Here is a 16,488-nt window from a genome sequence, read left to right as displayed (position 1 = left end):
AATTTTCCTGGTGCAGGCCACTGCTTTTGCATCGGTCCACAGCTCCTCCAGGGTTCTGGGTTTCCTCTAACTGTAATGTTAGAAATGTGCTTACACTGGTCATAGCAAAAACTGGGCCTTCACACATTATTCTGTCTTAACTACACCAGTATAAAATAACACTCAACAAAAATAATTACATTGGCAACAAACAGGTTCCCAGAACAATGAGATTGGGAATTGTTTCATATTTTAAAATGGTCTGGTTTTATATTGACTGTAAAAATTTAAGTACTGGCTTGGCTGTCGATCTATTTTGCTGTACTATGGTTTCTACTAAAATCATACCAGCAGAGAGAAGAGTATTTTGATCTTTTATTAAAACACATCACTCTTGAGTTACAGTCCAGCCAAGTGCACTCCTTTAATGCTGATGTGCTATCTTTGAAATCTTATAAAGGTAATCATTAATCATGAGGCAGTCAAGAGAGAGCAGGCAGAGGATTTTCAAGTGCTTGTCTCCATACATATTCCATTAATGCTTGTTGGTGTTCCTGGGAATTTGGTCACGAGCCTTCCCTGTCTTCTTGCAATGTATGGAAATGAAAAAGGGCATTGAGGCATCAGCAGTTAGAGTTAGGCTGATAATAAGGAACTACTTGAGGGAGACAGAATAACATGTCCTGTAGTTTTTGTTGCTAATCCTTGCTTGTCATCCTGTAATGCTTAAAACATTTTCTATTTCATAACTCCAGTTGTAATTGGGGTCACTGGAATGTATAGAAGATTTTTTTGGGGGAGTTCTCATGTCTTCCTCTTTACCCATTAGAATATTCGCATCTGGTTTGAAATGTGATTTGTCAGCAGCTTCTTGCCATAAATAATGCCCTTGATGTCTGTTTGTAGAATTTACAGTAGGTTTACATCAATCAGGTAACACTGACATGGGATACATCTATGGAAAACCTGGTTTAGAGCAGGATGGGGATGTTCTCCCAGTTTTATTTTTCACAGTTGAATCCTGATGGGATCTGAGGTTTCTCAGTGTTATGAAATCCAGAGCTTTTTTAGTGATGATTCGCTTATGGAGTGGGACTGAAGCTTGGAGGCCATAGAGCAAAAATAACCTCTAGTGCTGTACCTTTATGTGGGACAGAAGTGAACACAGATGCCTTCAGGGAAAGATGACTCTTGATGGATGCAGCTCACCCCATGTGGCTATCAAACTTACAGATCTTGCCTTAGCAGCTTGGGTCTCTGGGTCTCTGTCTGCTTTTACTTCAGGAAAAAGACAAAAAAAAAAAGGGGATACAATGCTGGGCACAGCAGCACAGCACCTTTTAAAGAAATCCTGCAGAGCTTCTGCTGCCCTGCAAACTAAGAGGGCTTGGAGGAGGTTTCAGTCTAGAATGAGCTCCTGGGACTCTGATTTAGTTCCAGTTGCTGCTCCTGTAGGTTCCCTGCAGGAAGTACATTTTGCAGAGCTGACCAGCATGAGCAGCAAGAGAGATCACCTGACCAGCATCTTAGCAGAACTTTTAGTCAGCTGAGGTTACCCTTTATGTTACGGTTATTTCCACAAGGAGTGGATGAAGGAAACAGCAAAGTGTGTGTACTTGTAGAGAGGAGACCACTGCTGGAATTTGCAGAGATCATGGGCACAATCCTGCTGTCATTATTGCTGCTCCTAGAAAAACATGAATAAATGTTACCTTCTGCCTGGCCAGTGGAGCACAGACATTCACATCTTGCCTCTGAGGGGCCTGTGTTTTTAAGCAGTTTGGGAAAGAAATAAAGGATTAAATTGAAAACTACCTAAATTAAAATGTACATCTTTCAGTAAGGAAGCAAAGTGATTCTGACCTCCTCAGAAGGAAGCTCTTACTGATCCTAATACCTTAGAATTCTGCATTTAAAATTGCAAAATTCTCATTAAAAGACACTTGAAAAAGTGACTTGAGAAAGTAAGTCCTGACTTCCTGCAGTTATAAATGAGGGTGAGTTGATGATGTCTCTTTATGAGCAAAGGTGTTGGTTCCATCTGTTTTGTGCCTCAAGATCAGAGATGAGAGATGCTCTCCAGGGTTCCAAATCCTGAATGTCTCAAGGGTGCAGGAGCTCTCACCAGTGGTGTTTTGAAGGCAGTTTTTCAGTGGTGAGACTGTTGACTGAAAGTGAAAATGAAGAGTTCTGTCCTTTAGAAAGTGCAGCAGTAGCACTGACCAGGAGCATATTTTGTTCCACCCCTTTCTGCTCTCATCCCCTTCTCGCTGTCTCCTGCTTGAAGATGGATCTGAGACATTTTTTGCGAAGGATTCCTGTCTCTGCCCCAGTTAAGCAGAAACAGAACGTTCTGTGATGGAGCGCATTGGGAGGAAATTCCAAGTGGCAGTGGCTCCTGTGTGGCTGTGGCATGGGGTGCACACAGCACTGGTATCTGCAGAGGAAGTGGAAACTCCAAACAATTCCTGATCCATGGTGCTTCCCATAGAAAATGCAGCTGAGAGAATTCAAATTACTCTCCTGTTAAAAATATTCATCTTGAGATGGATTTTATGGGAGTACCCAAACTACTCCTTGCTACTACATGTCATGAAAACCTCTTGTAATGAGCCTTGAAGGTTTTAATCACAAAAAATATTTCCATCCTCCAAAAAATCTGAAAATTTAAAGTAAAAAGAATAGATAGGTCAGAAGACAATAACCAGACACTTGAGAAGCACTGACTCATTCTGCTGGATGCCCTTTTGCAGCTGTGGTCCAAAGGAGTCAGATTAAAGGAAAAAAAGATGATTTCACAGCTGAGTAGCTGAAGTCCTGAAGCATAAGATGTGATTGTAAGCGTTACATTAGCATGGAACTGCATGTTTAAAACTGAACTCTCTCTATCCCTGAATACAGCAAAATGAAATAATTTAAGTAGGTTAAAACCGATATTTTAAAAAATTGAATGTAGATTTTATATATGAATTGATTATTTGAAGTATGCCAGGCTGGCAGGACAGGTCCTATAAACGTGGAGTATCCTTTTTGCAGATTTATGAAAAAGGTATGTTTCATTCTGGAAGTCTCATTTAGGTAAAAACTCCAGATTAAGTAGATTACACAGGTCCTGTCGTATCATTCATCTCTTCTTTTAAGACTTAATGCTCATCAGACTCAAAAAGATAAAAATGTAGGAATTAAAAAAGTAATGAAGGACAGAATGGAAGCTATTATTAAGCCATTATATGAGTCAGTCACACATTCACATTTCTATACTGTCTATACAGTTCTGATCCTTCCATCCTGCAGATAATAACAGAACTACCTCGGTGGTAGGAAGTGTGACAAAGAAGGTGGCAATAAAAAATTTACGTTGAGAAGAGGAGAGACAGTCTAGGAGGGTTTTTTTTTTTTGACAGGGCAATTCATATCATGTATGAATGATATGAAGATAATAAGTAGGAAATGGTAATTCACAGGTTTTGAAAAACAAGGAATGGAGAATGTGCCACCCAATTGTCAGGTTGCAGATTTAAGAAGTGAAAGGAGTTTGTTTTTCACACCAGCATAATTGTCAAACTGACTGGCACAGGTTAATGAGAAAGCCAAAAGTATAAATAGAAAGAGATAAATGAATTCACAGTAGTAGATAGGTTCATCCATTTTTTTTATACGTGGGGTAAATCTTTAATCCGCTTTTAGAGTGGCTATTTTGGGTTAAATAGACCTTTTGCCTCCACTGTTCTTACATGAGGCAATGCAGCAAATTTACAGGTAGTCAGTGTAGGGAAAGATGTTAATTGCCAAGTGCTCGGTAAAGATTTCCTTTTTGTTAATAATAATAATAATGTTATACCTCTAAAAACATAAAATGTTACTGATGCAGACAGGTTTAGGCCATTGCGTCTTTCCACAATAAAAAATGAGGTGTGGCCTACTCTGCAAGTTTCTGTGGTTTTAATCTTTCTAGTAAAGATATGATCATGTTTGATTTATGACCAGTGTAGTAGTGCCAATAAATTTTCTAGTGTTGGCTGCAGTTACACTTCTAAAGAGAAGTTTGCCATCTTCTGCTTTTTTACTGGTTAGTACAACCCAGTTGTGTCAAATACCTGGGCTGAGTGAGTGGTGGGTGACGAGTGCTCTGTTCTCTGTAGCTTTCGTTAGGGCCTTGGCAAAACAGAAGGTTTTGTTAAAGTACTTCTGTAGCTATGAAAATGCACCTACACCACAGTTTCACTTACTATAACTTGCAGTTTTTTTAACAACACACTCTCAATACTGTAATACAGAAAATATGACACAAGCCTGATTCAGGTTAAAAATGTGGGTAAATGAAAGTAGGTTTAGACTGATAATATTGCAGTAAAAAAAGAAATGTTCTGTTTTATAAACCAGATTCATGTAGTAACTTCACCAAACTTTGTAGTATGAGGAAGATTTCAGGTCCAAGTCCTGTTACAGAAATTGAGTGAAGCCAGCAAAGCGCCCTTGCTTTGTTTATGTGGGTGTGTCCATCCCCCTGCTCAGTGCATGCAAACACTCATCTGTCCTTTGTAAAATGAGAGAGTTCATATGATGTGTTTGAACATGCCTGAGATCTTCAGAAATGCTTCACCAAACTACTGACTCTGACTTGATGTGCATTATGGACATGGGAAAGCTCTGGGAACAAGGGCTGATAGGAATTTGCATACAAAAATGGGGAGAGAAATTGGTCTGATATTGCTGAGAGTCATAGAATCATTAAGGTTGGAAAGCACCCCTGAGTCCAGCCTTTAACCCAGCACTGCCATGTTCACCACTAAACCATGTCTCCAAGTGCCACTTCTGCCCTTTTCTTGAACATTTCCAGAGACAGCAACTCCAAAATCCCACAACCCTGTACCTGCTTTTTTGTGGTTGGGTGTGGGAGCTTAATTATGGCCTTGGTTCTTTCATTCACTGCCTCCCCCATAAAATAAATCCTCCATATTTGATTTGCTGTTGGCACAGCTGGGCAGAGATGCAGGATGTCCCTTTGTCACTAGGGCAGGACGTACATGGATGGTGGCTGGAACACAAGCGCTGTCATCACTATTTGCTGATGACAAATCACCTCATTTGCTCATCACAAATAATTATGTTTGGTAACACAGACCAGGACATTTTTCCCTCAGAGTGTAACTGCTCTCACCTGTCTGTAGGTTAAAGGCAGGTCACTGGGCCTGCTTTGCTGCTGGACTTTTTAAATGAATGTTCCCTTTCCATCCCTACTTTGCTTCTGTTTAGAACCCATAGCACAAAAGTAGCACTTTCTTGCCAGGATTTGATTTCCAGTGCTCCACATGAGAAGACAAATTTCACAACTAAGAACAGGGAAGGATCTGATTGCCTTAGCCTGGAATGTTCCTTCTTTTGTTCTCTTGTTACTGATCTGTGATTCCTGTCATACATCTCCAGACTCTGGGATTATTTGCACTGAAGTCTCTTTTCTCTGTTTGACAGTGTTAAGTATCATTTAAGTGTGTTTATTTTAAGGCCTCTACACAAGAGCTGTGAAAAAGAACCATAATCTAAATAAGAATCTGGGCCTGTAGTTTTGCTTTTGAAAAAAAATTTACTGATGTTTATGTGATGTAAATGCCAAGGAATGGTGCATAAATCTGGTTAAGTGTAGTTTAATATCTCGTGTGTTTTTTAAAAGATTCATCCATCTATTTGGCCAGTCTCCAAGGACGGATCCAGGCTGAGGCTGTCAAACAAATGGATTTTTAACGCATTTCTGTGTAGTTAAATCTAGTTTGGATGTAGCTGAAACTTCAAAACGCTGAAGTACAGCAGAAAAAATTAATTATGCTAACTTCATATGCATGCACCTTTCAGTGTGCCATCTTTAATGGCATCAAAATAAGCTCAGGAAAGCTTGTTTCTAAACGTTTTTCTGTTACACGTTCAGAAGAAGTTCTCAGTTGTGTTGGTGTTCTGTATGTGAACTTTACGGGAATTTCACTCCAGATTCTCTCTGTGTTGGTCTTGTAGTTGCTTAGGTAAGACTGAGGTTCCACCAGGTTCTGTAAATTAGTTTTTATAAGTAATTATTTCTTATGCCTTCCATTTGCAGAGAATACTGTGCAGGATTAGATGAGCCTTCATCTAAGATGACTGCAAGAGAAAGGACTTAACTTGTTTGAAATCCTTTAGCAGTTTATTTACTTTGTAAAAAATTTTACATATTTCTGGTTTTCCTTGGTGTTTTTCTTTCATCGTTGCCGACTTCCGATAGTGGTATTTTAAGGCTGAATATTCTTAGAGCTATTGGTCGTACGTCTTGGCTAGAATCAAGATGGTGCTCCAGGAACATTCTAGTTTGAATCATACCCTTTTTGTTTTTCTTCCTTTTGTAATTTCTTCCAGGTATTTATGTAAACTGTCAGACCAGGAGTTGCGGCAGAGTGCAGCCCGGAACATGGCAGATTTAATGTGGAGCACAGTGAAAGAACCCTTGGATACAGCCTTGTGTTTTGATAAAGAAAGTCTTGATCTTGCATTCAAATACTTCATGTCACCAACTCTAACAATGAGATTGGCTGGGCTGAGCCAAATAACAGTAAGAACTTTTAAAAAATATCAATTACAGTTAGCAAAAAGTGTTTCTTGTCGCAATTTACGATTTACAGGCTTGTTTGGAGGGCGTTTTTTAATGTGTGAACGCAGCAGGATCCTCTTACATGCAGCCTTAGGAAATTATAGTCATGATGGTGAGTGTAGGGTTTGCTGAGAGCTGAGTCCAAGTGGTGGCTGTGTTCTGCACCATATGGAACTGGCTCACGTTACCTGAACAATTCACATGCTAAACAACACGCTTAGAACCGTGGTTTGTGACAGCTGTGTTGAAATGAAGTCCCTTACCACGGCAATATTTGTTGTTTGGAAAGGCTTTCAATCTCTTTGCATTTTTACCTTTGCAGCATCTTGACTCTGCTTCAATTAGCTGCTGTTTTGTATTGCACAAACCTCATTTTCTGTTTGTTAGTACAGTCTGTTTCTCGAGAGAGAGCATTTCTGCATTAATTAGCAGAAGTCTGAATTGAAGAGGTAAATATCAACAGCATTCAATAGAAAACAATTAAACCAAAAAAAATCCCCATCTTTCCCTTTCCCATGGAAATGCTGCACATTGCACCAGGCAAGAGACACTGGGCATTCTTGATTTGTCATGGCTTCCTACAGCCATTAAGAGTCCCACAGGAGGGCAAAAGTGAAGTTTTTTATCCATCTGAGCCTTTTCAGTTTTGTGTTTTCTAAACATATTTGGCCTTCTCCCTTCTAACTGATGATGTGGAATCACTGAGGGACTGTCACTGAATACAAGTTTACTTAAACTTGATTTTGTTTCTCACTATAGTTAGAGATAGAAGTACTTTCAGTTGAATAAAGGGCAATTTAAAGAGATCTGTAAGTACTTTTAATCAGATTATTGCTGGCTTTTAACCAAAGTAAACATTTATTTACATACAGGTAAATTACTAGGTTGTGAAAAAAGGCTGTGGGCTACATCCACGCAGTATAATTGATCTTAAAATATATTTCCACTTTTGCATAGTTTCAAATGCATTAGATTTTTAGATTAGATTTTTACAAAGGATTTAGAATCCTTTCCTTTGGTTTTATACAATGCTCCTTGTTCAACTACCAGTGTATGTCTTTTTGTGTATCCTTGCCAAAACAAAGTCCGAAAATAAGAGTACATCAACTGCTTTATTTATTCAGGCATTTAGCTCACTTAAGGGAGTGTGAAGTTGTGTTAAGTAGTTACATGTTTTCACCTGTTGTGATTGATAATACTGCTGTAAAAATGAGAGTTTTTAAATAACAAACATGTATTACCAGAAGAAAAATTTTGTAGTATTTTTAGATGAAAGCCAATAGTTTTCAGCTTGTAAAAATGGAATATTGTATGCTACTAAGTTACTGAGTCTGTCTCTTTTATGTGAGTAGTCTTTAAAACTGCTCTGGAACACTGCGACAATTAATTCCTCTTTCTCATTCAACTCATGGAAAGTTTTATTTTTGTTGTTACCTTGTTTCTCTTCCATTTCACCTCTCAGTAACCCGTTGAGGTGGTTCAGCTCCAAAATACCTTCTCTCTCTACTATTGCCTCACAAATAGGACTTTCTTTTCCTGTCCTTTGGTGCCTGGCTCTGGAGATGAGACCCGGGAGATGCTTTTTAGTGCTCAGCGTTCCTTGCTGAAGCCTTTCTCCCTTTGTGTCCTTCATAACTGCCCTGCCACATTTGTGCTGCATCAGTTGAGTGTCTGGGCACAGGTGCCTTTAGTTTCTGACCATGTTTTGTAGATAGTAAAAAATGAAAAAGGATTTTATTCCCTCTGGCATTCAAGGAAACAAAACTTGAAGTGAAAAACCTGTTAGGAGCTGAGGGAGAGCAAGGTGTTACAACCCTGTCCCACATGTGCTTTGTCTTGTGCTGCTGTGTCAGAACTCTGAGCTTTTAGTTGAAGTTATTGTAAAAATTGTTTGCAAATCCCAACATGAAAAAGAACATATTTGTCAGAATTGCTTTGGAGAAGGATTTAGTGTGGGAAGTGTTGCTCAATGGTGACCCTGGATTTAAAATTGGTGGTAGGAACAGTTCAAGACTCTGTCACTCTTTGAGCCCTTTCAAAACATTTTCATATGGAGGTGAATCTTCAGAAAAGTCAGTGAGCTTCCACTGCTTTATGTGACCCAGTTCTAACTGGGCACAACAGCCTTTTCCTGAAGTTCTTGTCATCTGTTTTTCCACGCCTAAATATGTTTCATTTGAAATTCTCTATTAGTAACCAATCTATTAATAATTGTGTAGTCAGGCTCTCATGTCTCACCAATTTCAATGCGTATTTTCCATTTTGTTTCTTCAAAACCACTTTTGCCCCCTGAAAATCGTTGAGATTAGACACAAATAAGTCTGTGTGTAAAGATTTGAGAAGATTAGTGAATTCACCTGAATTGTAGAGTGCATGTACTAGATTTGTTTCAAGAAAGGAGTAAATATTGTGATGAAGTTACGCAACAAGTATAATTTTAACTTCAAAAAATCAGATTACTGTGCCTTTAAATTTTTTTTTTCAAAAATAACATGCCAAATAAGTTCTATTGCATAATTTAGAATCTTTAAGAAGATGTTATGTACATGCAAAGAATTGGATACAGAGCCATCACTGTGTCTGGAAGGTGATGCTGAGGGAAGAAGTGGAAAAGAGATGTAAAACTTCTAACAGGCTTTTTTTTCCTCTGTAATGTCTTAAATGTATCAGTTCAGACGTGTTTGAAAGTTTCATTTCATGTAAAAATACCTGATTTTCATTCTCTAATTTTGTCTAAACAACTTACTGAAAAACATATAAAGTCTTATAAAAATTTGTTTAATGTCACTAATACTATTTTGAAATACAAGAAAACTACCTCACCAAATATTTGGAGAAAATTGTAATTTTTTTCTTCCTTTTTCTAACCATAGAATCAACTTCATACCTTCAATGATGTGTGTAATAATGAGTCATTAGTTTCAGACACAGAAACGTAAGTAGGAACCTTATTCTGAATACTTCAAGTGTTTCCTATGCTTGCAGTTCTTCTCTGTTGTTGCTATGGTTTATACACAGTGGGGGAGCAGTGATAATCTGAGACATTGATTAGAAATATTCTAATCAGGGGGTTAATAAATGGTTTTAAATGGTGACTATAAAATATTTCTAAATGTTTCTGGATTTTTTTTTTTTTTTGTATTAAAGTGTAGAGTCAAGGTAAGCTTTAGAAAAATGTAGATCCTGAAGTAATAAATACCTATAATGGGCTATTATTTCCATTGTGATATATAATAAGAACCAGCTAATTCATATCCGTTTCATACAATTTTTACCATCTTCTCATTTCTCTGGATTATTTATTTAACCAAGACTTGTCTTGCCATCACTGGCTCCCAGCCTTGTTATTAGTTTTCTACTGAGTTTGTGAGGCAGTGCTTTTGGGTTTTTTTTTCAAAGCCATTATTTGTATAATTTGGGTGTGTTGAACAATTTTAAAAGGACTCACATAAATCTTCAAGAAGATTGACCTGTGGGATTGTATTTCAGCCAGGAAATGTTCATTTCTGTAATAACTCAACTTAATGTTATAACTGTCAAGAATTTAAATTAAAAATACATATTTTGATATTTGAAATAATTGTTCTTGTGAAATAACAGGCAAAGTGTTTAAATTATAGAATTTTACTCATACTATACTTTTAAAGTTTCTCTTGGGGGGGTGATGTACTCTGTTTGTCTTGGGGGCCACTGACACACTCTCCAGTACCCTTTGCTCATTAATGGGAAGTCTGTCGCAGCAGCAGTGTCTTGCTTTTGTCTGGATACTTTAATTACAAATAGTTCTATTTGTAGTGAAATCTGGCTGCAGTCATGACCACAGTTCCGTAGATTTCATGTAAAAAGCACCATAGATATTTGAAGAGAAATTTGTGGGAGTATGTTGGTATTTTAAAAGAGAGAATCAAAATCTAAGGCACTTTTGCTTTCGTGAAGATGTGGAAATACCCTGGGAATAAGAATTAAATAGTAAATACTCCAGGAGGGAACATGTTGGGAATGTGAGGTCGGCTGGGGTGTTTCCTACACGGCACTGCCAGTTCATGGGTGAGTTGTTACGCTGGGACTGACAAACCTCAGCTTTATCCTGTTCTTCTCCTTCCCTCGCACTGATAATATGAAACAGAGGTAGTTTTTAGGTCATGGTAACAGTAACAAGTGATTGTGCCACTTAAACCTGTTACAAAGCTGTTTGATTTTCAGTGTCAAATGTAAAAAAGAAAAGTTATCAATGTGGAAAAAGAGAAGAGTGGTTAAATTTCCCTGCAGAAGAGCAGATGTACTCTGCAAGAGCATCAGAGTTATTTTAAAGCTGAAGGAAATTGTCAAATTCTCCTTTGGGATATTACTTTCTTGGCAGGGGCATCTGTAAACAGGCTGTCATTTGAAAGGAATGCAGCACGAACAGAAAACCTTCTTTTCCACTTTTGTAGTATGTGATTTTTTTAAAAAATCAGCATTACAGTTGTTCCGGAGTTTCACCTGAAAGGTGGTTGCAAATCAGGATCAAGTATTGCTGCTCATCTTCAGATATCTTTTGGAATCACTGATGTCTTCCAGCCAAATAATCAGAAAGGGCTGGAGCAGGAGGATGGGGAAAATGTCTCACTTCTCCAGTTTGTTCAGTACAAAGCTTCCCTCTCATTACAGACTCTGCTCATGAGAAATTTTTGGATGAAAAGGCACTTAGGGAGTTGGCAGTGACTGAATGAGCAGCAAAAGGAAAGCTTTTCATTCCTGTGTTCTTTCCTTAGTGGAGAAAGGAAGTCTGAAGTTTTATTTTGTACCTTTGTAGCCTCTGCAGATTTGCCAAAAGAAGATGTTCTGCATTATGTCTGGTCATCCCCATTATATGCTTTGACTTTTCCAGATGCGTTTGGAACTGTCAACCTTTGGGATTTCTCCTTCTGTATCTTGATAAGGTGGGTTTGCGGGAGGTATCTTAAAAAAAAAAACAGCTTTCAGTTAGTCCTAGCTCTTCCTTGCTCAGAATTGATATCAGGATTTTTTAGCAAATATTTTCCAACGGTAGCTTCCCACTTTTATCCTCCTCACTGCAGTTTTTCCATGGTAAGACAAGCTCTAAAGCATCTTCTGTCTAGGAAAACGCTGGATGTCACAAATTGCACTTGAAAGCAGCAGAAAGCTGAGACACACGGATCTGTTCTGTAGCTATCTGTGTGTCTTTTGAGATTTCATTTCCCTCCCTTCTCAAAGGTTGAGGCTTTGTGGTGACTGAGGATGGGCGTGGTCCAGATGTGGGCAATGTCTCTGCCACTCAACTGCATCATATCCCTCAGAGATGGACTTTTAATTGAGCTGTTCCTGGCTCTAAAGATAGAATCAGATTCTTTGCAATCTGAGGTACTGAGGAGTGTGAAATCTACTGAAGCGAAAAATAATGAGACTGAACAGAAGAGTCTCCAAGTCTTTGAATAAGTGATTCCTGCAACTGTTTCACTGATGTCACAGTGAAAAATGATGATGCTTTTCAGGAAGTGAGAGATACTTGGTTTTTTTTTTTTTTTTGGTGTTACTTGGACCACAAGAGGAAAACGTGTTGTTTTTTTCTTTAGTGAGGATACTGTCAGCTTCTGGAAATAACATGTGTAAAGAGAGATTTTGTTTTACTCTTCTCTTGGCAGGCAGCCAAGTATTCGGGTTTCAGGTTCCAGGTTGACACTGAGACAACTTCCTGACTCATTTAAAAACCTTGATTACCCTCACTTAAAAAGCTTTCTGCAGATCACTTTCAGGTGTCCAGAATTCCTTTCACCTGTGAACAGAAAGAACTGGATTGTTTCTTCTCCTTTCTTTCCCTCTCTTTCCTTATTTATTGAGATACTCAACTGCAAGTTCTGTGTTGCTTTTTCCCTTCACTGCAATTTCTTACCTTATGTTGACTCTTGCTTTCTCAATTTTTATTTAAGCTTACCGACTTCAGTTTCTGGCAGCTTTATTTAAACACCTCTTCTCCTCTCTCTCAACCAAATTTCAGAGATCTTTTCAGATTTTCTTTGGGGGGGAAAAAGAAAAGTGCATTTTTTCACTCAGCTCACTAATGTTTCTTTCTTGTGGCCCACACAGTAGTTAAACAAATATTCCAGATGATGTCAGAGTGGCGCTTTCAGAGCCTGCAGAGCATCAAAGAGGAAAATTTGTGCTCAGAAGCAAAAACATGTGCTTGAATGGGTGTTGGGAAGGTGCCTTCTGTATCCTCTTCGCATTTCTGATCCTAAATAGTTGAGATCAGGGTTTCACATCTGTTGTGTTGTAGATCCTATTTCAGTGATGTTGTCAAGAGGTGTTAGCGTTCCTCCCTTGCAAGCTGCCAGTTACAGAGCTGCAGTTTTTCGTTGGAGCTTTTATATTCTGTTTCTCAGTGATGTTGAGGACTCAGTGTTGTATTTCATCCAGCTCTGAGCTGGTGTGTTTTTGTTGCTTCGTGGGGAATTGACTGGTTGAATAAATAAGGTTTCCTTTGAGGGGGGGTTACTTTGCTGTGGGATTTGTTCCTGGATTTGGGTCATCATGTGGGTACCAAGTATTGCACCACAGCTTTAGATTAAAATGTTTTTAGGACTTTAACCCAGTCCTTTCATAGAGAGGTGTTCTTTGACTTACCAGGAAAATGCATAAACTGGAGGATATGAACAAAAATCAGGCTCTGCTCCCCCTCTTTGTAAGTGCAGTTCCAAACATCAGGTTATATCACCAACTGCACAGCTCCCACTCTCTTCCTTGCACTCTCATGGAATGCCTGGGGAAACTTATGTCAAAAATGCTTGAATTTCATTTCCTGGAAGTAAACCAGTTATTTTTGACAGACATGAATTATCAGTGAGTTTACATGAAAAGTTCTGGGGAGAAATGGATTAAGTGTTGTGTACATTTCCAGTGTGAGAGAGACAATTAAACCAGAGTAGCTGCTACCTTTGCGTTTTTATTCTCTTCTCCTCCCTCAGCCACAACACAGACCCCCAGAGAGTATCAAGTTCTTTAAATGACTTTTCCTATTGCTATCCAATTATTAAATCCATGAAAAACAGCTAATATGTGTTACTCCCAAGGTGAATTCTCTTACTCCTAAGGTCTGTCTGAGTTGGATATCTAATTTGTAAAACCATTCCTTGTGCTGCTGCTTTCATGTGAGAGGGAAAAGCACATCTGTGCTTTGATCATAACACATGATTTTTACTCTTGCCATTTCCTTTAATACGAAAGAGTAATTTTTTTCAAGAAAACCTTTCCTGAAGTGGAAGTGTTCAGAAAGAAGTCAGACATCCTTCATTTGCACTGAAATCAGCTTTTTTTGATGAATCCTTGAATCTGATAGTGTAAATATATTCCTTAGTAAATCAGAGAGCAAAATACTTTGTGGGAGTAATAACTTGATCATTTTAAAAGGTAGTGATTGCTATGCTTTCAGCCCTCAGTTTCTGGGAGGAACAGTTCTCTCTGGGAAGCACAAGGGCTTCATTCTGCTTTGCACAAGGATCCTCTTGTTTTTGGTCCTCCTCAACAAATCCATATCAAATGAACATTTGATGTACCTTCAGAAATCTGAGATGTCGTTTTACCACACTTGAGCTCACCAGAAGGATAAAGAGTTTGTTACTGCTGAGAATACATCCATTAAAAAAGGCATTCCTTCAAAAGAATTATCTGTGGTTTTTCAGAAGAAACATGGTGTGAATTAGAGACAGAACTGCCATGGTAATTTAATAAAATGTGAGGGAACTCACTCCAGAGGGAGAGCTTTTGTTCTTTCCTTTGGAGTGGTTAAAATGCAACATATGACTGCTTATAAAGCCTAATGGATATTGTGCCATGAGCAGGAGTGTTTGGATAAAGAGACCCCATGAGGAATATGTCCTTTCGTACTGGCATTGCCTAGTGAGCCTGGCAGTGTTTGTTTATCCAGGATTCCTTCTGAAAGCTACACCTTGAAAAATTCAGATCCAGCAAGAAAGGAAAGGTCTTTCTTCAGACTTTGGTAGACAGAAATCCAAGCCCTGGTAGAGTCAGAAACGTGCATGTGCCAAAGTTTGGGTTGGGTGGGCATCTTCTGGGTATTGGGGATAGTTGGGTTTTGGTTTGGTTTTGAAATGAGGCTGTGGGAAGTTAAGGACATCTTGGATTCATGGAACAGATGTAGCTTATCTTTTCAATCCCTCTTTGAGCAGATCCCCTGTCAAACTGACTTTACAGTGTGAGAACTAATTTATTGATAAGCTGTAAATGATAACTGTTGGCAAACTTTTGTACCTTGCGAGCCAGTTATTACTTAAATGACTTAAATTACAGGACATTATCTTTGAACAGTGTGAGAATATTTGATTCCCCATGTCCTGGAATTAGAAGAGAACAATATGGAAATGATGTGGGGTAACAGGAACTTTGCTCCTTGAGTTCAACCACAAGGATCAGGCAGTTCAAAACAATCGAAGCACTGGCAGCGTGCCCCTGAATAGTGAATCCTGTTTGGAAAACCTGCATTGGCAATCTCTTTTTACCTAAAGAATCCTGTTTCCTTCTTGAGCATGATAAAGATTCGGCAGTCCTGGATTTTAATAGTAACCATAAATGTGACATGGAGAGAAGTGGTAAAAATAACTCTTCCTCAAGTCCTCTATGACACCCCTCCCTCCATCCTCTCCTCCCTGTGAAACAGAGCACTGTTATTCCAGGGCCTTTTAAACCAAAGGCTGGGCTTTAAATACTCTGATGTCCTGTAATTGCTTCTGGTGCCAAAATGGGGGTAAACAAACGTTTGCTTGAAGAGAAGGAATAAAAAGGAGCTTATGCACTGCTTTCCAGACAGGGCAGTGCTTTCTGGAAGTTCAACTTTTGTTTTGGAAAATTCAGTTTCCTTATCCTGGTCAGTTTGAATATTTGCTTATGGAATGGCAGTGCGTAAATTCCCTGTGGTTATGGATGAAGCAGAATGAGGATTTGGAAGTATCTGTGTGCTGAACGTGTGTAAGTATGACCATGGCAAACATGGTTTGGGAGAGTTGCCATTTGTGTAAGAGAATCTAAAACTATGTACATGGCTTCTTTAGAAAATAATTTCTGTCACTCCCACCTTTAGCTACATTTCATTACTTTGGAATTTCATTATAAACTTGGATTAAATAGCAGTGTCAATATTTTACCTGTGAGGTCTTTGGAATTGTTTGCACGTGGTCTGTTGAGCATTAACTAATAAAATTAGTAGAATGATTGGTTATGTTTGCTGATGATCCAGAGGGGAAATGTTGATATTTGGTCTTAGTCTTCCAGTTAAAGAAAAGAAATATGGAAATCATTTGCTTTCTGCTTGGAAAAATGGACATTGACTATGGTTTGTGTTCAGAAGGTTTTTGTGCCCTCACTACAACTGCAGATATCAACTTGCAGGATGTGCTATGCTAGGGAAGAGCACAGAGTAAATATTACAGGGAGATAATTTTATATTTCCACTCTTATTTCATCTCCAGGTCAATTGCAAAAGAACTTGCAGACTGGCTTATCAGCAACAATGTAGTTGAGCACATTTTTGGACCAAATTTACATATTGAGGTTTGTATTTAATTACTGTTAATTTGGTATAAACATGGAGCATTAACTTGTTGTTCTAGTAAATCTTTCCTCACTGTGTTCTCACTTTGCAGATCATCAAACAGTGCCAAGTGATTCTGAATTTTCTTGCAGCTGAAGGGAGACTTAGTACTCAACATATAGACTGTATTTGGGCTGCAGCACAGGTATATATCAAATTTTTGTAATTGCAGGAGTGATAAAAGAAAAACAATATAAAATAAGTTGATTTTGTTTCACATTCCTAAAGTTGAGTTTTTTGCGTTTTCTTGGCTGCCTGAGGATTTTGCTGACCAAAATGTCAAGTTAGGTAA

General features: G+C 38.5%; 1 protein-coding gene across 6 annotated transcripts in view; it reads left to right on the top strand.

Moving 5' to 3' along the window:
• Nucleotides 1-16,488, top strand: part of LOC121673499 (ubiquitin carboxyl-terminal hydrolase 34) — a 91,336-nt gene that overhangs the window by 31,862 nt on the left and 42,986 nt on the right. For all 6 annotated transcript variants that reach the window (XM_042046833.1, XM_042046836.1, XM_042046834.1 and 3 more), the window contains exons 7-10: nt 6,361-6,553; nt 9,466-9,527; nt 16,075-16,156; nt 16,249-16,341. In XM_042046833.1, coding sequence (XP_041902767.1) covers nt 6,361-6,553; nt 9,466-9,527; nt 16,075-16,156; nt 16,249-16,341 — 430 coding nt within the window. The remainder of the gene's footprint in view (nt 1-6,360; nt 6,554-9,465; nt 9,528-16,074; nt 16,157-16,248; nt 16,342-16,488) is intronic.

Source organism: Corvus kubaryi, unplaced genomic scaffold (assembly GCF_017639235.1).
Source record: "Corvus kubaryi isolate FWS band 111438036 unplaced genomic scaffold, C.kubaryi_AGA036_p1.0 65464, whole genome shotgun sequence".
Lineage (NCBI taxonomy): Eukaryota > Metazoa > Chordata > Aves > Passeriformes > Corvidae > Corvus > Corvus kubaryi.
The sequence above is the reverse complement of the archived record's forward strand: the minus strand, read 5'-3'. Positions and strand labels throughout refer to the sequence as shown.